The following is a 22,881-nucleotide window of genomic DNA, read 5'->3' on the forward strand; positions in this document are numbered from 1 at the left end:
ATGCCTAGTCGGAGTGTGTTTGCTGCACCATGGACTGGATTAATGTGATAGAGGTTCCTGCCTGGAGGCTAAGAGCCTCATAATTCATACTTTCTCAGAGGAGTTCTCCAACTTTGCTGGCAGTCCCCTCTCTTTTCTGTGGTAGGAAACAATTCCACTCTCCTCTGTGACCACAGCAATCAGTCCCAGTCCATAGAGAGGGAGACCGAGAACACCGGATCTCTTTAGTACCAGATCACTTTAGTCCCTTGCTGGCTCCCAACACAAACAATGGAGCTGCCCACCTGGACCGGAAGGGCTTGTGGGACACAGCAGACCAACTTTGTGGGTCAAAAGCTGAGTCAGCCTTAGGCTGTGTCCCTCTCTTTCCCCTTGTCTAGGGAGGTGGATCCCTGGTGCCCTCTCTGTCTGTTGCTGCTGGCCCCAAGGCCTGAGAATTCAATAGTGTCCCTTTAGTGTGGGGGGTGTTGCTGGCAGTAGCAGCTGCCATTTTTTGCTATTTTGTTTTAATTTTATTTATTCCCCCCCCCCCCCCCACTGTCTGCTTTCTATGTCCATTTGCTGTGTGTTCTTCTGTGTCCACTTGCATTATCTGGCAGCACTGGGAAACTGCATCTCTTTTTTTTCTTTTTCTTATTTCTCTCCCCTCCCCCCCCACCCCAGTTGTCTGTTCTCTATTTGCTGCATGTTCTTCTTTGTCCGCTTCTGTTGTTGTCAGCGACATGGGAATCTGTGTTTCTTTTTGTTTGTTGCGTCACCTTGTTGTGTCAGCTGTGTGTGTGAGCGGTGCCATTCCTGGGCAGGCTGCCCTTTCTTTCGTGCTGGGTGGCTCTCCTTATGGGGTGCACTCCTTGCGCATGGGGCTCCCCTACATGGGGGACACCCCTGCGTGGCATGGCACTCTTTGCGTGCATCAGCACTGCGCATGGGCCAGCTCCACACGGGTCAAGGAGGCCCGGGGTTTGAACCGCGGACCTCCCATGTGGTAGACGGATGCCCTAACAACTGGGCCAAGTCCACTTTCCTGCATCTTTTTTGTTGGGTTTTCTTGCTGCATCTGTTCTCCGTGTGCAGCACCAATCCTGGGTGGGCTGTGCTTTTTTCATGCGGGGTGGCTCTCCTTGTGGGGCACACTCCTTGCATGTGGGGCACCCCTACACGGGGATGCGCCTGCATGGTATAGCACACCTTGCGCACAGCAGCACTGCATATGGGCCAGCTTACCACACAGGTCAGGAAGTCCTGGGGATTGAACCCTGGACCTTCCATATGGTAGATGGATGCCTTATCAAGTGAGCCACATCTGTTTCCCTGTTTGTTTTTAAAAGTTTTATTGAGGTACATTCACATATCATACAATCTATCCAAAATGTACAATCAATGGCTTTTTTAAAAACAAGTCAATTCTATCAATTCATGCTAATGCAGCATACAATTCATTCAAAATGTATAATTAATGGTATTTGGTATAATCACATAGTTGTGCAGTCATCACGTCAATCATTATTAGAGCATTTTCATTATTTCAGTAATAGTAATAAAAAACCAGACAAGAAAATTCTTCACTTATCAATCTCTCTCTGTTTCCCTTGCTATAAATAGCTGGTATTTCTGGATTTTTTTTTTTAACAAATCAATTTTAGTGATATATATCAACAATGCATACAATTCATCCAAAATACACAGTCAGTGGTATCTGGCACAATTACATAGTTGTGCATTCATCACCTCTATCATCATAAGAGCATTTCCATAATTTCAATAATAAAAAAACAAGAAAATTCATCCCCTCTCGATCTCTCTCTGCTTCACTTCTATTCATAGTTCTGCAGCTGCCATTTTTAACTCACAGTTTTGCAGTCATGATTATTTTCCTTTGTCCCTTCCCCTTCTGGGTGGTTTCCAGCCTTCACCTGGTGTCCTAGGCCCTAGAAAAATTTTCCCAGGCAGTTTCTGTCTGTCCTCTAGCTATTTTTCTGGGAGATTAGAGAGTCCTGTCTCTTCCTAGTCTGCCATCTTCTCAGAAGTCCCCAGTTCAGATTTGTTTATTACATACACCAAATTAGGACTTCAAAAACAAACATAAACGAAAGGAATGTGTACATATCAACAGGCTGGAAACTGCAAAATGTGTTGTAATGAAATGACAAAGCACTAGACGAGGTACTCAACTGGTGTAAGTATTCCTAGGTTACTTTCCATGTTAACAATAATGTTCAGAATGGAGACACGATTGCAGTTTATAACACTGTGTGAATAATGATGGCTAATTTGGTAGTTAAAAGGGCTTATTTTTAAGTTTTTCTGTCTTGTTTTCTAAATATTAACCATAAAAGTTGTTCCAGTAATGTCCTTTACCACAAAATAAAACTCTATCATGTTGCATTGTGCTAACATGTTTCTCTAGGGAACTGTTCCTCCATCCATGTGTGTTTGTGTGTATACACACACATATATATCCATCTATTATAAAAACCCTGAGTACATGTTGACACAAACAGGGTTTATTCTACTCTACTCTACTTTCATATGTCTAACTCCCTTCCCTGATATTGAAATACCTGTCTCACATTATCGACACTATGTTTATTATCCATTTAATCTGTCAGTCCTTTTGCTGAGGTTGGCTTAAGTCCATCTTCTAACAGATTCCTTAAGAATGACTCATGGGCATAATCCCCTGGTCTCATGCATAGTTTAAATGTTTTTCTCTTGGAAAAAAAACCACAATATTCTGGACACTTGAAAAGCAGTTCGGCTTGATATAAAATTCTTTGTTCACCCTTTCTATCCTTAACTTTTTTCAAATGCTGCTTCATATTTTTCTTGATTTATGTTGCTTGTGATGTCAGGTACCAATCCAATTCTCTTACTCCTATACAGGAATTGATATTTTTGCCTGAAAGCTGTAAATTGGTTTTTCCTTTTTTTTTTAATCTTTAATGCTTCAAAGTTTATTACACTATACCTTGGATATGATCACTACGGGAAATTTTTCCTGTTCCAATTGGGCCCTTTCAATATATGAATTCGAGAATTGTCTTCCATATCAACCACTTTTTGATCTTTACTTTCTTTACTTTGTTAGCAATTACTTGATCGCTTTCTTGCTTTTCTTCAATGCTACTTATGTTTTTCCCAATATATTCTTGAGTATCTACAGACTTCAGTACTTCAGTAATTTTGTACGCTTCCCTCTATTTCTCCCTTAGCTCAGTCAACTTGTTATATTTCTATTTTTTGTCCATTTCTATTTTAAAATTCTGTGATTCAAATATGTATATGTCATTCAGTTTGGAACATTGTATTTCTGCTTTGCTATTGTAATTTGGGGAAGGGAAATCAATGGGTGAATGTATTTACATTCTCATTTTCTATTTGTAATATTTTATCAATAAAGATTGTGTTCACCTCTGCATTTCTGTTGACAGGGTTCATGGTTTGGTGTCTTATACAAGATCTGCAGGTCAAGTGTACCTACTTCTGTCAGTATTGCAAAGTATGGTTTCTTTACCAGATGACTTGAGTAAGTAGGGGAGGACTTGAGGGGCTTGAGGTTTGTTTTTTTGTTGTTGCTTCTTAATATCTGCAGGATCTTATATTTCCTCTTCCCCCTTGACACACAGTTTCCACACCTTTACTTTTTAGTTATTGCTTTCTCCCCCTGAAGCATTACCTTCTCATAGCTGCCTCCTCACATCATGCATGCACTTTTAGGTATTTCCTTATATTTAGTACTAGTATACCTTTCCACATTTTCACACATAGATCAGATTTTTCTTTCTGACGATGGTTTTATATCCTTTTTTAGGACCACCATGGGCTCTTATGTTTTATTTTAAAGCATATGATGGGAGTTTAAAATTTACACCACCGTCTCTGTTTTGAAAGATTTGTCTGCAATTTTCCTTTCTGTACTTTCCTTGCCAGATTTTGGTACTAGATTAGCATATTTTCACTAGTACATTATCTTCTCTGAATATTACATAAGATATGAATGATTGGTCACTTTGATAGATCTTGCCATAAAAATAGCTGGATCTAATGTTTTCTTTGTGGGATGTTTACTAAGATTTAATATTTTTTTTTTTATGATTTTAAGACTAGTGATAATTTCTTATTTGGGGAAGTTATATTTTCCCAGTAACTTTTCCATTTAAATATTAAAACTTATTAGGGGAAGCGAATGTGACTCAGGTAATTGGGCTCCCATCTACCATATAGGAGATCCAAGGTTCGATGCCCAGGGCCTCCTGGTGAAGGCAGGCTGGCCCACGTGGTGAGCTGGCCTACATGGAGTGCTGGTGCAGCAAGATGACACAAAGGGGGCAGATGCAGAGGAGAGACAATGAGTCGTGGCAGATCAGGGAGCTGAGGTGGCGCAAGAGAATGACTGGGTCTCTCCCATTTCAGAGGGTCCCAGGATCAACCGGTTCCCAGAGCCGCCTGATGAGAATACAAGCAGACATAGAACATACAGCAAATGGACACAGAAAGCAGACAACAAGGGGGACGGGGGGGTGAGAATAAACCTTTAAAAAAAATCTTATTGGGATAAAGATGTTCTTAATAGTCTCTTTTTTAAGTGTTTTAATTATAGGACTCCTTTTTATATTCCTTTGTTTTTGCTATTATTTTTTATTCTCACCAGATACTGTCATTGGTCACTTCAAAATACCATTGTCTCCATTACATACTTTAAAATATTTATAATTTTCCCTTTTATATGCAGCTTCTACATTCTATTTTCTTTTGGTTTATTCTAGTCTTTTAAAATTCATTCAGTTCGTTTGTTTAATTCTCCCATCCCCCACCCTTTGGGCTTGCTTGCTATCTGCTCTCCATGTCCATTCGCTGTGTGTTCTGTATTTATTTTTATTTATTCCCCCCACTACATCTGCTATGTCCATTCGCTGCGTGCTCCTTTTTACTTGTCTCCCTTTTTGTTGCTTCACCTTGCTGAGTCGGCTCTCTGTGGTGCTTGCGGGCTGGCGGCTCTCCGCAATGTGCAGGCGAGCCTGCCTTCACAAGGAGGCCCCAGGACACGAACCCAGGGACCCCGTATGGTAGACGGGAGCCCAACTGCTTGAGCCACAGTCAATTCCCCATTCAGTTCATTTTTATCTTCTTATACAAGCATCTAGGGCTATTGATTTACTCAAAGCACCATTTTAGTAGAACCCCACAAATTTCATTATTACAAGCATCTTTCAATTTCTAAAATAATTTCTTCTTTAACTTATTTAAAACAATTTTTACATATCCAAAGATTTTAAAATATCCTTTTCCATATTGATTTCTAATTTAATTACAGTATGAACACAGAATGTGATCTATATGGGATCTGTTTTGGAATCTGATGAAACTCACCTTATATTCTGGTAGTTCTGGTATATCGTTGTAAATATTCCATGTATTTATGGAGTTACATGTATCCTCTAACTATTGGGGAGCAAGATTCTATAAATATCCCTTAATTCCAGATTGTTAATTATGATGGCCCAATCTTTGTCTGATCATCAATAATTGAGGGAAATAATCACCTGCCATGACAGTGAATTTATCAATTTCTCTCAGTATTTCTACCAATTATTTATTGCTTTCTATATTTTCAGACTATTTCATAGGTGCACATATTTTAGTATCATATTTATTTGGTGAGTTTAACCTTTTATATCATTGTGACCCTCTTTTTTGTGTAAGATTCCTTTATTTTTTAAAAGTCTATTTCACCTTACATTAACTATCCATGTCATTTTTCTTTTGGCTTGTGTTTCCCTTGAATATCTTTTCAACCCTCTATCTGAACCCATCTGTTACCTGTTTATAAACAATCCATAGTTAACTTTTTTTTTTCCCTATCCAAGGTGATAATCTCTTATCCTTGAAATAGTGAGTTTGGCCTATTAACATTTATTATGACTAATGACATACTTGTACTGTTTCTACAGTCTTGCTTTGCATTTACTCTCTGCTCAGTTTTATTCTTAAATAATTTTACTTTTCATTTTCAATCTTTTCTTTCACCCCCTCCCTCAATATTGTGTAAGTTAGCAAAACCCTCTATTTCCTTTTTAGTGGTTACCCTTTGATTCTTTCTTACTCTTAAATTCTAAAAGTAATCAGTATTTTAACTATCTACCCAAACAATACCAATCTGAAGTTAGACCCTTCGCTTTCTCTTTATAGACATTGCTCTAAAAGAGTTTGTGGGTGGGAGGGCAGAAAAGACAGTGAGGAGCTGAACCAGTGCCACTCAGTAATTCCCAGCATTAACATCCCAAAGGCTAAAACCACATGCATTAGAACTCATACCTAAACTGTTTTCACAATGCAAAGTTCTGACTTGTGGTTTTTGTTGAGAACGAAAAGGCTATATACCATAGCCTTAATTGGAGCTTTCCCCCCCTTTCTAATCCATACCTTACTTAGATATGCTCAGAATGCCAGCTGTGCTTCATTCTACACATGTCAAAAGCTTAAATGTCCTGAGGAAGTCATGCTACTTTCTCAAATAAGATGGCAAAAAGCTTGGGATTATATAAGCCTTGCCTAATAAAATAAAACAGGCCAATAAACTAGGACCTCCATCTTAAAGCTTACATATTATGAATCTTATTCCTGTAATAATGAAAGCCTAAGTAAAATTAATGCCCAAGAGTTGCCTCCTGAAGACCTCCCTGTTATTTAAATGTGGTCTCTAAGCCAAGCTATGCAAATAAACTCACTACCTTCCCCCCAAAGTGGGACATGACTCGCAGGGATGAGCCTCCCTGGCACTGAAGGATTACTGACACAGTAATGCCATTTTGAGAAAGAACTTGACCAACAGGAGAAAATACTAAATAAAACGGTTTTTATGACTAGCAGATTTCAAGGTGAGTCAGGAGGTCATTTTAGAGAATGTGCTTATGCAGACCTCAACCAGACTTCACAAACTCACAGTAAACAACACCTCAAACAAAAGAGCTCCTGAGGACCCTAGAGACATCCAGACACCATAAATAAGCTACACGCTTTATGAAATCAACTCTCGCTCTATAGGCCCTCTCTGGGAATATATGTAAATCTATTTCCCCAATATAACATAGGTATACTCATATATAAATTGCCTAATCACAACTCTTCTACTTTTAAAAATCTGAACCCATAATCTTGGATTTACATGTTCAGTATAGTTCAGAGACTAAAAGCCTTCAGATTGTTCATACTGCCAGTTGAGTCCTGAAATCTAGCAGATAGGCGGTCAACTCCTATACTCCAGTTCTTTGGGTTTGCCCTGGATAACCAACAAAATGATAAGGATGAGCAAGTCCACCCCCAAAACAAGTAGTACCTTCAACTGCAAGCAAAACAATTCCATTCCTTTGCCCCATAACATCTACATCACTTCTCAGCCTGAAGCATTCAGAGCATTGTCCCAAACCTCTCAAAATTGAGGAAGGAACAAAAATGGGTGGCTGGGGGAATGTAACCAAAGACAAAAGGGAGACCTATTGTTACTGTAGTTGTTAATTGAGTATAACACTGCTACAAATGAGTTTTTTAGAGAAAAAAAAAAGCCTAAATGGTCAAATTTTCCAAATTACACTTTGTTCCCATGTTTACATATTTACCTGCCCAATGTTAAAATCAAGATATTAGAAATGAAGCTGAGGTTGCAAATCACTCCTTTGCTCCCAGAGGATTTCAACTGGCAGTGTTTACACACAGAAATGTCTTAGGTATGAGGGTAACATGAGACTTCCTAACCTTTCCTTCATTACTTGGGAGATAGGCCAGATAAGAAGAAAAACCCACATACCTGTTCAGTCAAAGAGAAAGAACTGATGAATGGTAAGCTTGGCTCAATGAGTCCTGCTTAATTTGCTTATCTTAGGAATCAAAAAGTACAAGTGAAGACTTCTACTTCTAGAAGATTAAATATTTGTACTTTTCCCTACATCCCCAATAAGCACAACTAAAACCTTGGAAACTATATATAAAACAAACTAAAGAAAGCTCTGAAAGGTAGAAATAAGGGATATAGACTAGGGACTTCAGGACCCAAAGAATGGCAATTGCAATGAGTTCTCTCAAATATCTTGGGTTGGATTCTGGAAAAGTTGGCAACTCAGAAATGCCAACGGGGGGTGGAGGGGTGGTGGGGTGGGAAACTACAACCAAAGCCTGTACTCTAGCCAAAGGACAGGCAGACTAACAAGACAAAACTTTTAGAAAATAACTGCTCTACCACAGCCAAACACCACACTAGAAACTGTGGTCCCAATGATGCCCATGCCAGCAAAAAGCCAAGTGAAGAGCTTAGCTTGACCCTTTGTGAGGCTGTAATGTGGTACCCCAAACCCTACCCCCCTCAATCAGGTGATGACATAAAAAGCCAAGTAGGCAGCAAAGACTTTTATCTGTCAGGGGATAACTAAACCACATCCCTGAAGCATGTCAGTGGAGAACACTTGGGAAGCCTGGACTTCTACCTCTCTCTACTGGAGTGGAGTCAGAGAAGGCCTAAGTGGAGTCAAGACTTTCACCACTGTTCAGTGACAGACCATCCCACCATCCTGTGGAGACCACAAGGGAGCAATAACAGTTCTAGCCCTCTAAACCAAGGCAATATCAACAGAGGTCTAGTAGAAAGCTGGGATTCCTGACTCCCCTCCCACCAGGAGAAATGAGCACCCTGCCCTCAGATGTCAGCAGGAGATGAGTGGGGGAACATGGACTTCTATCCCCACATGGGAACAACAAAGGCTTCTCCTTCCTCCCGAAGACCTTTGCTGAAGCAGTGAAAGAAAAAGCCAGCTAAAGCTGGTTTAAATAAGATCTAGTCTCAGAACATAATATCCCAAATGTCCAGCTCTCAACAGAAAAATCACTTGTAATACAAAGAAACAGGAATGTCCCAAACTGAATGAAAAAAGGACAATAGATACAAATTCCAAGATGTCAGAAAATTATCTGACAAAGTTTTAAAGCAGTCATTATAAACATGTTTCAATGAGCAATTACAAACATGATAAAACAATGAAAAAAAAAGTCTCAGCAAAGAAACAGAAGATATAAAGAAGAACCTAGTGCAAATGTTATAACTGAAAATACAGTAACCAAAATAAAAAACTCAATGGATGTGCTCCACTGACTGGAAGGGACAGAGGAAAGAATCAGTGAACTGGGACAAAGAACAAGAAATTATTCCATATTAGCAAAAGTCTGAAAAAAAAAATTAACATAGAGTCAATAACCAAAGCATCAAATTAGAAAATAAGACAAAAAATATGAAGGAACATTTCATCTAAGAGACTATACAGATGTCAAATAAGCACACGAAACATAGCATCATTAGCACTTAGGTATATGCAAATTAGAACACCACAATGGGATATGACTATCTACTGATCAGAATGGTTAAAGAATAAAGTAGTCACAACCCCAATAACTCCAAATGCTAAAAAGGATGTAGGGAAACTAGTTCACTCATATCTTGGCAGTTTTTTAAAAAACTAAATGTGTAATCACTATGTTACTCCTGGCATTTAATTTAGAAAAATGAAAACTTACGCTTACACAAAAACCTGTACAAGAATATTTATAGCAGCTTTGTTCAGAATAGCTAAAAAAGTGGAAATGACCCAGTGATCTTTCAATGGGTGAGATTAAACAACCCGTATCATGGAATAATATTTAGTAATAATCAGTAAAGAAATGAACTATTGATACACACAAATGACTCTCTTTTCCAATGGCTTGGAGAGCATAAGAGAAACAAACATTTTAACAAATAAGTACAGAATGTGCTTTTCACTATGAAAAACAAAACAAAACCAATGACAATGAGGTAGCTACAGGTCACTTGCATACAAGTTCCTATCCAACAGTCTCATAAGTATAGATGGTTTGCATAACACTTAAATTTAGTTAACAAAAATAGACTGCAATATTATCTGAAGTCTGGATTTTATGGCTGCATTTTTCATTTAATTACCATGCTTCCCAATGATGCTTTTATAAGCTGGAAGTTGTTATACATCACTGGAGAAAAAAATAAAAGAATACTGACCCTTTGATATTACAAATTCTATTACAGTGAGTAAAGAATATACCAACTTAACCTTAGGATATGTATTAAAATTTTAATAGACACTTTCCAGGTATTCCCAAGCTATCTTGTATCATTAAGTCTCTGATATTTTATGAAGTCTTTATTTTGAAGATTTCCCAATAACTGACTACACTTCACTTCCTTGCCAGAATGAATTCTTTGATATTCAGTATGGAATGAACTTCAGTTAACTTCAGTTAAAAGATTTCCTACATGCATTCTATTTATAGAGTTTCCCTCCAGTATGAGTCCTCTGATGATTAGTAAGGGATGAGCTCTGACTAAAAGCTTTCCCACATTCTTTACATTTATAAGGCTTTTCTCCTGTATGAATTCTCGTATGTGTCATAAGAGATGAACTTTGTCTGAAGGCTTTCCCACATACTTTACAGTTAAACGGTTTCTCTCCAGTATGAATTCTCTGGTGCTGAATTAAAGCTGAGCTTTGGTTGAAGGCTTTTTCACAGTCATTACATTTATAAGGTTTCTCTCCACTATGAATTTTCCGATGTGTATTAACTGCTGAGTGGGAACTGAAGGCTTTTCCACATTCTTTACAGTTATATGGTTTCTCTCCAGTATGAATTCTGTGATGTATGTTAAGCCGTGAAATCCAGGAGAAAGCTTTCCCACATTCATTACATTTGTAGGGTTTTTCTCCAGTGTGAATTCTTTGATGCTGTATAAGAGCTGAACTTTGGCTAAAGGCTTTCCCACATTCTTTACACACATAAGGTTTCTCACCAGTGTGAATTCTCTGATGTATAATAAGAGCTGAGTGGTAACTGAATACTTTTCCACAGTCATTACAACTAAAGGGTTTCTCTCCGGTATGAATTCTATGATGTCTACTTAGTCGGGATATTGAAGTAAAGGCTTTTCCACATTGACTACATTCATATGGTTTCTCTCCAGTATGAATTCTATGATGTTGAATAAGAGATGAGCACTGACTAAAAGCTCTTCCACATTCATTACACTTATAAGGCTTTTCTCCAGTGTGAATTCGCTGGTGATTATTAAGGGATGAACTACCTTTAAATGTTTTTCCACATTCATTGCATTTATAGGGCCTCTCTCCAGTATGCATTCTCTGATGTCCAATAAGAGATGTGCTGAAACTGAAGGCTTTTCCACATTCGCTACATATATAAGGTTTCTCTCCAGTATGAACTCTCAGATGCTGAGTTAGGGACGAGCTTTGGCTGAAAGCTTTCCTGCATTCCTTACATTTATAGAGCTTCTCTCCAGTATGGATTCTCTGGTGCTTACTCAGAGAAGAACTATGGAGGAAGATTTTCCCACACACATTGCATTTGTAACATTTACGAGCTGTGCTGATTCCCAGTTGTTTAAGGAGAATTGAATACTGCTGTAAGTAGGGTCTCCTTCCTCTGGAAACAACTCTGGGCTTTCTAATAAGTGATGATTTTAGACCAAGATTTTTCCCAAATTCAATACCTTTAAAGCTCTTCTCCTTCGTGTAAGTTTTTTTGATGGGAACTAAGACTTTCCTGAAAGGTTTGTTCTTTTTGCCTTGTTGCTTCTCTGACCTGCCCTCATAGATGTAGGTTTTCCCCAACTTGAAGTGAATAGGACCATCATCTATGGTTTTTTTCATTATCACTTCCTGACTCTCTTCTTTGGAAACCGTGGTTTCAAATGAGCTCTCCCGTCCTAAAATAAACAAAACATATAAATCTCCATAGAACTGGGAATAAAGAAAAAGTGATATCAAAGTAAATTAAAACAGCTCACATGGCCTCAGAATCTTAGGAAAGTGTGGAAAACAAAAAGTAAGAGAAGGAAGCGGAATGAAGGACATGCATGGGTGGAAAGGATCCAAAGAAACTATCTGCAGATGGGCTGAGAAACTGAGAGAGAAGCTCCTCCAACAGGAGGAGGAGATAGGCTTGATCTTGAAACAAAGCACATGTCATCAGGATGTAGGGTATTTCTGAGTACAGCAGGCTGTGATATTACTCAGCTTCACCTGCCAAGTCAGCAACCAGTATACTCAAGGTAAATCCCAAGGGAAAACTGAAGAGGTCTATAAATAGAGTGAATGAGCTTCTGCCCTAAAAAGGTCTGTGAAACACAGGGTCTTAGGCAATGCTGTTTTGGGTCTCATCTAACGAAGAGCTGTAAATAAATGCCATGATGGACATTAACTCATTCAATCAAGCAATATTTACTGAGTCACCATGTGCCACACAAAGGTCAAGACCCTGGGAACAAGCCAGATAAGTTTCCAATTCTCATGAGTCTTTCATTCTAGTTGTGGGATAATAATAATGACCAAATAACCAAGGAAGTATTTTAGGGAGCAATAAGAACTGTAAGAAAACCATCAAAACAAGATAATATGGTAAGAGTGAACAGGCTGATGTTTTAAATTAGGTAATGAGGAAATGAAATTAAAGAGGGGATCTACATAATAAGAGCTGGTCATGCGAACATGTGGGAATAAAGATTATTCCAGCCAGAAAGAACAGCTAACACAAAGCCTAAGGTAGAATAAGATTTCTGTGTTCCAGGAACATAAAGAAGTCCAATGTGGCATAAGCTGAATGAACAAGGAGAGAGTGTTAATAGAGGAGAAAAAGAGGTAGACAGGTGCTGTGTTATGTCTTGTAGCCCACAGGAAGGAATTCGGAATTTCTTCTAATCATCACTGGAGGTCAATAAAGTCATGACATTATATGGTTTATGTTAAAAAGGATCACTCTGCTTGCTGTGTCACAGATGGACTGTAATTGGGGTGGGGGCAGGGAAAGACAAGGGGAGATGTAGAGCAACCAATAGCATAGGCTGCCAGTCTTCCCAAATGGAGATGATAGCAGTTTAGACTGGCAGGGTAGTGGTGGAGATGCAAAGAGGCAGGCACATCCGGGATGTTTTGTTATAGTGCTGACAGGTATCTTTAATGAATGGGATACAGAGTAAGGGAAAGAAAGACTCAAGGATGACTTCCTAACTTTTGGCTTGGATAACTATATGGAAACAGGCCATATAATGACATGGAGAAATATCAGGAGAAGAGTACATTCTTGAGAGTAACTTTTTGTCCCCCTTTTTCATTACTCAGGATACAATGCAAGAAATGGCATCACTGATTCAAAAGGAACGACTATACCTTACAAAAGACCTTTTATTTTCTTAACCAACAAGAAAAAATATAGTCACTGTTAAGAAAAATTAAGAAAATAAAGAAACCTATAAAATAGAAATACAGATCACCCTCAAACTCTTAATGGAAATATATTTACTGCTAACATTTTGAATTCAGCCCAACAGAACTTTTTTTGTATGTAAATAAACTTTTACTTAAAACAGTAATGTGGGTTGAAACTAAGCTTCCCTCTGCCCCCAATTCACTTTAAAGAATCATAGGCATCTCTACTTGTCAATAAACATATAGGTTAACATCATTTTAATGGCTATATAATATTCCAATGCATGAACATATAATTTAATAAATCCACTTAAGAGTAAATTAACTTTCTTTCCCCCCAGGAATACCTCATGCTAAAATATTCTTTTATACCATCTTTGTAACTTTGCACTATTATGGAAAATTCTTACAAAAATAAATTTCTAAACTGGAATTGATATTAATAAAATGAAGTCACAATGTCCTCCAGAAAGACTGTACTAATCGAAATGCCTTAGGGATACTGCTTATCACCTGGAGCAGTAGCAAAACATTGGATATGTCTTAATCTTTGGTAATTTAATAACAGAAAAATGGCAATTAACTAATTTTAAAAAATGCTTTCAGAAGAACACATTCAATTTGATATTAATGATTTCTTTGCCAACCAGGAAGCTCAGAGACAATTTTGAAACCCTTCTACAGCTACTATTCTGTTCCTTACAACAAAAGCATATACAGACTGTTGAATGCCAAAGATAGTGAATTCTGAAAGCTGCAAGAGAGAAGCAATATGTCATATACAAGGGAGCCTTGATAAGATTAAATTCTGATTTTTCTCATCAAAAACCATGAAGGCAAAAAGGCAGTGATAATGGCATATTTAAAATGCTAAAAGAAAAAATTGCCAACCAAGAGTTCTATTTTGGCAAAACTGTTTTTCAAAAATAAGGGTGAAATTAAGACATTCTCATATAAACAAGACTAGGGAGTCAGTCACCAATAGACCCACCCTATAAGAGATGTCAAAGAGAGTTCTGCAGGTTGAAAGGAAAGGACAACAGACAAAAGACCAAAGCCACAGAAATAAAGATATCTGGTGAGGGCCACAAGATGGGGAAATAAAAATGCCAGTATAATTTTATTTTTGGTATGTAATTCCACTTTTTACTTTTACAAGGTCTAAAAGGCAAATACATAAAATGTAATGAGAAATCAATGGTTTTGGACTCAATGTATTAATATATAAATTGTGAAAAGAACTGCATTAAGGTGGGAGGATGAAGGGGTATAGAAACAAAGTTTGTATATACTATACAGTGAAGTTGGTTTCAAAGCAAAGAATATTGTTATTGATTTAGGATGCTAAATTTAAACCTTATGGTAACTACAGAGAAAATATCGGAGAATATGCAAGTCCCTTAGGAATTAGAGTACAAGCTGCCTGGGACTGAGGGAGGACAAACGGGGAGGTAAGGCATAATGGGTGTAGGGGTTCAGTTTGGGGACATGGCGAAGTTTCAGTAATGGAAGGTGGTATGGGTACCACAATATTATGGATGTGATTGATTCCACTGAATGGCAGGCTTAGGGGTGGTTGAGATGGGAAAGTTTATGCTATATATATGTCCCCATAATTAAAAGAGAGAGAGAGAAAGGAATGAAAGGGAAGAAAGGAGTGGAAAAAAGAAGCAAGGGGAGGGAGGGAGGAAGAAAGATTAAAGAGACAATGAGAATTAAATACAATACATGATCCTGGATGGGATCTGGCCAGGGAGGAGAAAAGGTTCAAAGGGACATTACTGGGACATGAAAGAAAACTGGACTATAGACTGTAAGCTTTTCATTACTGTTAAATTTCTTGAACTTGATAACTGCACTGATGGTGATTACGTAAGTAAATATACTTGTTCTTAGGAAATGTATAGTATTAAGTATTCAAGGAGCATGAAATACAGAACCTACATTCAAGTGTTCAGGAAAAGGACTGATAAAATAAACAGAGATGAACTGATTGATGGACAGATTGAAGGATACAGTAAATGTAGCAAAATGTTAAAATTGGTTGTTTTGGGTATCTGGGGGCATAGAGGTATCTTGGAGTTCTCTGTTTGAGGTCTCTCTTATTTTTGTAACTGTCCTGTAAGTTTGAAAGTATTTCAAAGTAAAAAAAAAAAAAATTAAGTATGTTCAAACCACTAAAGGAAAATAATTTAAGAAAATGGTTCATCCAGTAAAACACGAAAAAAATGTAGAAGATATAACATATTTACATATTATATATTGCTGTACATATTCAGCATCCGAATTACATGGGAGATTTGACAAAGACATAACCCCACTGGGAGAATTCAACCTTCCCTCCGAATCTTTTAAATCAAGCAACCATAAAGTCAGAGAGTATCAAGGAAGCTCAGCCAATGTCTCCTGAGCGCAGCTCTCACCAACCAGCACCCTTTCCCAATTACTCTGTCACTCACCTAGACATTTGCCTTGAGGAATGTTTTCCACCATCCAGGGATCTTCCCCCTGCTGTAACTGGGAAATAACCTTTGGCTTGGAAAATGGAATCCCTGTTCATGAAGAAGAAAAAGAAATTGACTACAAATGGCAAACATGAGCAGCCCAAACCTGAGTCTCCAGGACGGACAGGCAGAGCAAGAGGAGAGAGAGGTTTGTTCTGAGGGGGGCTTAAAATTATGCTTCCAGAGGATGGAGGCCTCAGGAAGAAAGTCAGGGCTCTGGCTGTGTATCCTTACAAGCTGGAGGCCCCTGAGGAACCCAGGAGGACAGAGTTAAGGGAACAGACCAGAAAAGCACAGTAACCACCACCAACCCTACCAAGCCAAGACCTTTCCCTGCAGCCAAGGGACATAGCTACCACCACTCTCTGAGCCTGCCGTCAGGCTGAACCTGGCCAAGCCCTTTAAATGTCCTCCTTGAGGAGGACACCAAGATGCTCCCACGGCAGATGCTGGACCACAAGGAAAGCTCCTTACCCAGTAACACCAGGTTGCTGTAGTTCTCCAACATCACCTCCCGGTACAAGGCTCTCTGGGCAGGGTCCAGGTCCCCCCACTCATCCTGGCTGAAGAACACGGCCACATCCCTGAATGTCACAAACTCCTGTAATGGCAAACCCATTCCTGCTCACCCTGGACCGTCCCCACAATGGGGTGACTAAGAAGCAACCCTGTCGCAACTCAGGGTTCTCAGTGTTTCAAGTCAAGAATTTCCTGATAAACTCTCAGTTACAGAGCACATATTTATCATGTACACACTAGTTTAACTGTGCCCTCAAAAAGTTTAAGCCAGATGAGATAAGCACTGGAAACCACTGAACAAAACCAGAACAATAAAAACATGGAACTTTTAGACTTACAAATGTATAATCACCTAGACCAAACTCTAATTTGACAGATGAAGCATGAAAATCGGGTTTTAGAAGGAGGCTCCAGCACACTCTCTTAGAGAATAGGTGGGAGACCATTTGGTTTGCCTGAAAGAGAGACAGGTCACCTGATCTAGCCCTGGCTACACTTGGTCTTGGGGGAGAAGACACTAATATTCACAGAAGGGGTGGTTCTGAGAATGCCCCAGACATGGCTTTGTGAGGACAAGCCCAAAGGTGGTGGGCTGCGTAACACTTCAATAATAGATAGCTGGGGAGGGGGTGTAAGTTCTTTCTCTCCTCCCTGGAATCCTCTGTTCTCCTTTGAATTCCCTCCTGCCTCTCAAGTTACCTTTTATATTAATGGACAATTACATTCTTTATAAAGGATCACTGCATTAATAAAAAAAAGAAAAGAAAAAGAAAACATCAATCATAGGAACTTTACCATCCCCAAGGTTATAGTCACAAAAAAAACCAGGAAAAGGTCACAAGACCAGAGCTATTCCCTGACCTATTGTGACAGTTTGAACTTCTGCAAGTCCCAGTAAAGATCATGTTCTTTGATCTAATCCATTCCTGTGGGTGTGGGACCCTTTGATTAGATTAGACTCACTTAAGGGATCTTCAGTGAGGTGTGACCCAGGTTAGGTCTCTGCCCTCTTACTGATGTCTTACATAAACGGAAATACACAGAGAGAGCTCTACCATGTGAGAAAAAGGAATCCAGGATCACCTACATCTGCAGAAAAACAGAGAAACCCCAAGAGGCTGAGATAGAGGCCAGAGGTTGGAATAAGTGGAGAAGCTAAAGGAACTAGGCCCCCAAGAAGCTAGGCCCATGGAGCAGCTCAAAGCTGAAAGAGAAGGTGAGCCTGCAGGAAAAAGCAGAGAGACTGGCAGACCCACCATTTTGCCTTGCCACTGGCAGGAGTCCAGGATCCAGCATCTCTGATGATGCCTTGATTTGGACATTTTACAGCCTTGGAACTGAAAGATTTTACCCCAAATAAATTTCCATTATGAAAGTCAACCCATTTCTCGTATTTCACTCCCAGCAGCTTTAGCAAACTAAAACATCTATCAATGATACAAAATGCCATGGAAGGGCAGAGAAGAGAAGAAATCACTATGGACCAGGAAGCTTCCCACCTCAGGAAAGCTCTCCTCCCAGAGTCAGTGCCTATAGATCACTGCCCAAGCTGTGACTGCTGGACGCCTTCTGTTCACCATCTATATGAGCCTTGTCCTGCAGTATGAGCCCCAAATTGTCCCAGTCCTAGGGAATCTTTCCTGACCACACCAGCTGACACAGAAGTCTTTCTTGAATCTTCCTAGAAAATCACCTGGACCCTGAGTTCCTTGGGAGCAGAAACACACCCTCAGCTTCCTCATAAACTGGTGGGGGCACAGCAAACATTGGGATAGGAGTTCTTTTGGTTCATAGTCAACCAGCACTTACTGGATGAATTTACAGGGATACTGGCTCTGAACAAAGAAAACACCTCCTTTCAAGAGTTCCTCACCCTCAGGTTCTCTAAGGAGGGTCCCCCGATGGTCATCACTATCTAGGCAAGCTCAACAATAGATGGAGACAGGCTCACCATTTTTAATGCAGACAGTAATTCAAGAAAGAAGACTCCACTGACCTGAGCCTGGGCTGGCAGCGACCTTGTGGCCATTTCTCCTTCCCTGGCTGCTCCTCTCCGAGAAGGGCAGAGTGCCAACAGGGCACCTGGAACACAGAAAGAAGCTGTGAGGTCTCTCCATCCTGCCTGTACCACTGCCTCAGTAAGCCAGATCAGGTTAGAAATCCCACTCACACTAAGCGCCTTCATGCTAAGCCAGGAGGAACCTGAAGCAGTCCAAGCACTCCCTGGTCAGAGGGGCCCTGACATGGCCACCAAAACCAAGGAAGGGGACAGCAGGCATGCTTCCAGTCACTGAGCTGGCTACCCTTCAGCCAGTGAAACAAAGGTGAACCAAGCTGAGGGATCAGAACCATCTGATATGCTTTAACAGGGTAAAGGGCACAGTCAAATGGGGCCCAAAGAAACGTTAAGTTAATGAGAAATGATACATATCTCATACATATATACACAAATATGTATTAGGGCATTTCTAACTGAAAAAAAAAAAAGCATTTGAAAAGTCCATTTCAGAATAGCCAACCCAAAATGTGTCTTTTCTTCCTTTACTCTGGCAAGTTTTGTTTATTTATGAAGAATTCTCAAAGTTCTTTAATGTCAAAGAAACATTACTCCCAAACCACATCTCGGTCCTCCCCCGCCCCCAACCCGGTCAAAAGACTAGAAAAGAATTTTAAAAATTTAGGGAAAAGGGAAGTAACTTAGGAAGCAGGCAACATTACTCTAAACAAATAATAAAATACGTAATGCACTCTAAGATTCACACTAGGAAAATAAGGCCAAAGCAGGTTGGCAAAAACGGATAAAAAGAAAATAAAGTTCGGGGAGAGGGAGGAGCGGGGGAAGGCGAAGAAGCGATAAAAGCCAAAACCCGCCCCCGAGTTCACAAATCCTGAAACGAGACACGGTTCTGTTAAATCTCAAAGCTGGGAACCCGGCTGGAGGGTCCAGGGGTGGGGAGGGGGCAGCTACATCTTCCGGCCTCCGCGGGTGACTCCCCGGGCAACGCCCCCTTCCCCGAACGCGTTCACCTGCCGAGGCCGCAGCGGCTCGTGCGTCCCGAGCAGGGCCTCGGGTGGGACCTGCGCCGCGTCCCGTCGTCTGCTCCCGGGCCCGCCATCGTCGCCGCCCGTACCTGCATCCGCCGCGGCGAAGGACTCGGGAATGCGGCCGGTACCAGAAAAGAGCAGAAGCAGCCCCCCGGCGCCGGCACGATCCTGGCCGGCGCGGCCCAGGGGGGCGAATTGCGCCTGCGCGCCGGGGAGCCACGCCTCTTCTCCCGCTCCTTCCCACGAACGCCCTCCCCTTTTCCTCTTGGACTACTTTTCCCAGACTTCGCCGCGGCACGCTGCTCTACGGTGTCGTAGAAGGGCCAAAGCGAGGAAGGCTGGCGAGAGCTGTCCTTACTGGAATCGGCAGAGGCTGAGGTTATATCTTTTAGCATCAGCTCCTAGCACTTCTCTCGTGCACCCATTTTGTCCAGAATTATGACAATAATAAGAAGAGGGAAAAATGTGGAAAAGTAGCTGCTCACGGTTAATTGTGTCTGGATGGTGAGAGGGAACTGTTGATGATGTTTCACAAATTTTAGAATTAAATTATGTTGAAATTTCGTAATCCATAAAAGATGTATTTCTAACTGGCACTTACATTGGATGAAAAGCAAAAGCTAAAACCCAGTGTTTCCTCTTCATGGTACTCTTTACTTCTTTTAGAGTGGCTCCTTGAAATGTTAAAGCCTGCCATCCAGTACTCTGCCAGTTTCGCAACTCTGGAATGTTTCCTCAAGGACTGAGATCCATCTCTTTGAAATACAATCATCAAGGAAGATAAACTTAATCTCTCAATTTCCTGGGAAGTTTGGCCTAATTTCAGTAGTCACTTGAATCCAAATTGCAAATTTACTTCTGATCATATGAAGATAGAAAAAATTAGCAAGTTTATCTTTTAGTCTTTATCAATGTAATGAACTGTGTCCACTTTAAGAAACAGAAATTATTTTAGTTTTCACATAAAGGAAAAAAATATTAATAATGTAACCTGGCAGCCTACCGCCTCAGTCTCCCACTCCCAAGTTAAGCAGGAACAAAGTAAACCAGCTTAAGCCAGTCCTATAGCCAGTAAAAAAGATGCACAAGAGGGAAGCGGACTTGGCTCAACAGATAGAGTGTCCACCTACCACATGAGAGGTCCATGGTTCAAATCCAGGGCCTCCTTGGCCCATGTGGGGCTGGCCCACGTGCATGCTAATGCGCACAAGGAGTGCCCTGCCACACGGTGGTGTCCCCTTCGTAGGGGAGCCCCACGTACAAGGAGTGCACCCCATAAGGAGAGCCACCCAGCATGAAAGAAAGTTCAGCCTGCCCAGGATTAGCGCTGCACATAAGGAAAGCTGACATAGCAAGATGATGCAACAAAGAGAGACACAGATTCCCAGTGCCACTGACAAGAATACAAGTGGACACAGAACGCACAGCAAATGGACACAGAGAACAGACAACTGGAGTGGGAGGAAGGGGAGAGAAATAAATAAAAATAAGTCTTAAAAAAAAAAAAAGAGAGAAAGAACTAAGTCAATACCAATACAGCACTAAATTCCCTTCCTTATTTGACAAGAGGAGCAGGTAAAAACTTAAATTGTTGGAATGTGATGGGGGAAGCAGTTAGTCAAAAACTTTTGTGCGGGAAAGTTAGAGCTTCCTGGATAGGCTGTAACTTCTGAAGTATCCAATCTATGGAGAAACAGGAAGGGCTTGGGTAGTAGGCTTAGGGGTATAAATTGTGTCATTTTTCTTTGTTCCGGGCGCCAGTCACATTTTCTGGTTGTGTGCCCCTTCTTGCAAGATTGAAAATAAATTCTTCTTCACCATTGGGTGAACCTTGTTTTCTTCCAGAAGATTTCTTTCTTACATGCACTTAGTTATATAAAATAATAAGATTCCTATCTTTCTGTGCAATCTCTTTAGTAGACTGCCTTTGGAGCATCACGTTCTGGTTTAATGCTTGTTCAATAATAAAACTTTTTCTTTCTCTTCTGCCTTTGTGGAGAGGTTTTCTGGGTTGGAAGAAATTTTGCTTTTAATTATATTTGCCCAACAATACTCCACTCTCAAAGAAGTGGAACATATTCTGCACTCCTTAAGGTGGATGTGTAGAGTGAGTTCCTTCCAAAGAGTTGAGTAGGGATAGGCAGAAAAAGAAAGAGTAACTTCATAGTGGAGAAACATGACAAGTACTGCCTCAGCGAGCTTATTAAGGTTAACTTCAACAGTGATAAGTCATACATTGAAGTTGGGGAAGATGGGCATGATGGATTCCTCTACGTGCTTGGCGAAGTTAGATAAAAGAATTTAAGAACATGCCAGTTTAGTTAGGCCAGTAGTTTACTGAGAAATGAGAGAAGAGAACAGGATTACACACCTGAACCTGCAGATGTGGGCTCCTCTAGGCAGAGAGAGCATTTTGGGCTTGTGAGACTACCTTTATTAAGCAATTACTTACTCCTCCCTTTCATAATGTTGGGGGAAAGGCCCCAGCTTTTTGCTGTTCTGATTGATTACCCCACCCTTCAGTTCCCCAGGGGGCCATCAGCAAGACTCCTTGAGGGTACCCAGGGCTTTCCCTTGATGCCAGATGAGATCTCATTCCAAATGGGGTGATCATGGGGTCCTTCAAGCAGCCTTCTTGGTGATGGTCTTTCCCTCAGGGGTTTTCCAGGCAGGGTTCCATGGCCATATGTTTTGTGGCCATGTTTTTCTACAAGTTCTTAGACTTGTCTTCCCTTTTCCTAAACTAACCTGCCTCAATATTGATTGAAATGAAACTGTTCCAATAGGATTCCTTAACTCTTACTCATTACTGTACCTGGACCCCTTACTAGCCTCTTGTAGATAGCAAAAGCAAATTCTTTCCTCCCAATGCATTTTTTTTTAAACAAGTCAATTTTGGGGGTACATATTAACAAAGCATACAATTTATCCAAAGTGTACAATCAATGGTATTTGGTATAATCAGAGCTGTGCATTCATCACTTCAGTCATTATCCCAATGCACTTTAAAGACCAATTTCTGAGATACCAAGGTTTCAAAGAGAAAGAATTTATTTGCTTGCACAATAGCAAAGGAGGACAATGGTATAACGGCCCAAAAACTGCCTCCAAGAACTGCAGTAATCCTGATAATTTATAATATCCAGGTTTAGCAATTTATGCTAATGAGTAGTTGGGGTAGGGCTGGTTCTACTTCCTTCATTAATAAGCTGTAAAGGGCTGAACAGGTTGGGAAGGGGGTATAAAACCAAGGTGAGTCACAAAGTTATTACAATCACAAATAATCATTATTAGAAATCAAGGCATCTTGGGATGGGGAGTACAGAACAAGGGTCAATTACAAGGTTTTTCTTATGGATTTCAAACAGAGGAGGGTGGGGTGGTTACCAACTCAATAGAAATGCTTATATACAAGGGTATGTTCAATTTGGAATAATCATCACAGTAGCAGGTCTTAATTAGAAATGACCATATACAACAGTAAGATCCATCTGGAATAATCATGCAATGTTAGGTTTTTAGTTGGAAATAACCATATA

At 40.3% G+C, this 22,881-nt stretch overlaps 1 protein-coding gene across 8 annotated transcripts in view; it reads right to left on the reverse strand.

Moving 5' to 3' along the window:
* The window catches only part of LOC101425659 (zinc finger protein 879), a 106,888-nt gene extending 87,349 nt beyond the window's left edge, over positions 1–19,539 (reverse strand). For 2 of the 8 annotated variants that reach the window (XM_058283440.1, XM_058283421.1), the window contains exons 1-2: positions 19,429–19,539; positions 18,294–18,379 (exon numbers count right to left, since the gene is read on the reverse strand). In XM_058283440.1, coding sequence (XP_058139423.1) covers positions 18,294–18,326 — 33 coding nt within the window. In that variant the 5' untranslated portion in view covers positions 18,327–18,379; positions 19,429–19,539. Of the gene's footprint in view, positions 1–826; positions 11,777–15,733; positions 15,827–16,252; positions 16,380–18,293; positions 18,380–19,324 lie in introns of those variants that run through there. The other 6 variants (XM_058283437.2, XM_058283429.1, XM_071211330.1 and 3 more) reach the window with 5 other exon arrangements.
* Positions 19,540–22,881: the final 3,342 nt, after the last annotated feature.

The sequence above is a fragment of the Dasypus novemcinctus genome, chromosome 2 (assembly GCF_030445035.2).
Source record: "Dasypus novemcinctus isolate mDasNov1 chromosome 2, mDasNov1.1.hap2, whole genome shotgun sequence".
Classification (NCBI taxonomy): Eukaryota; Metazoa; Chordata; class Mammalia; order Cingulata; family Dasypodidae; genus Dasypus; species Dasypus novemcinctus.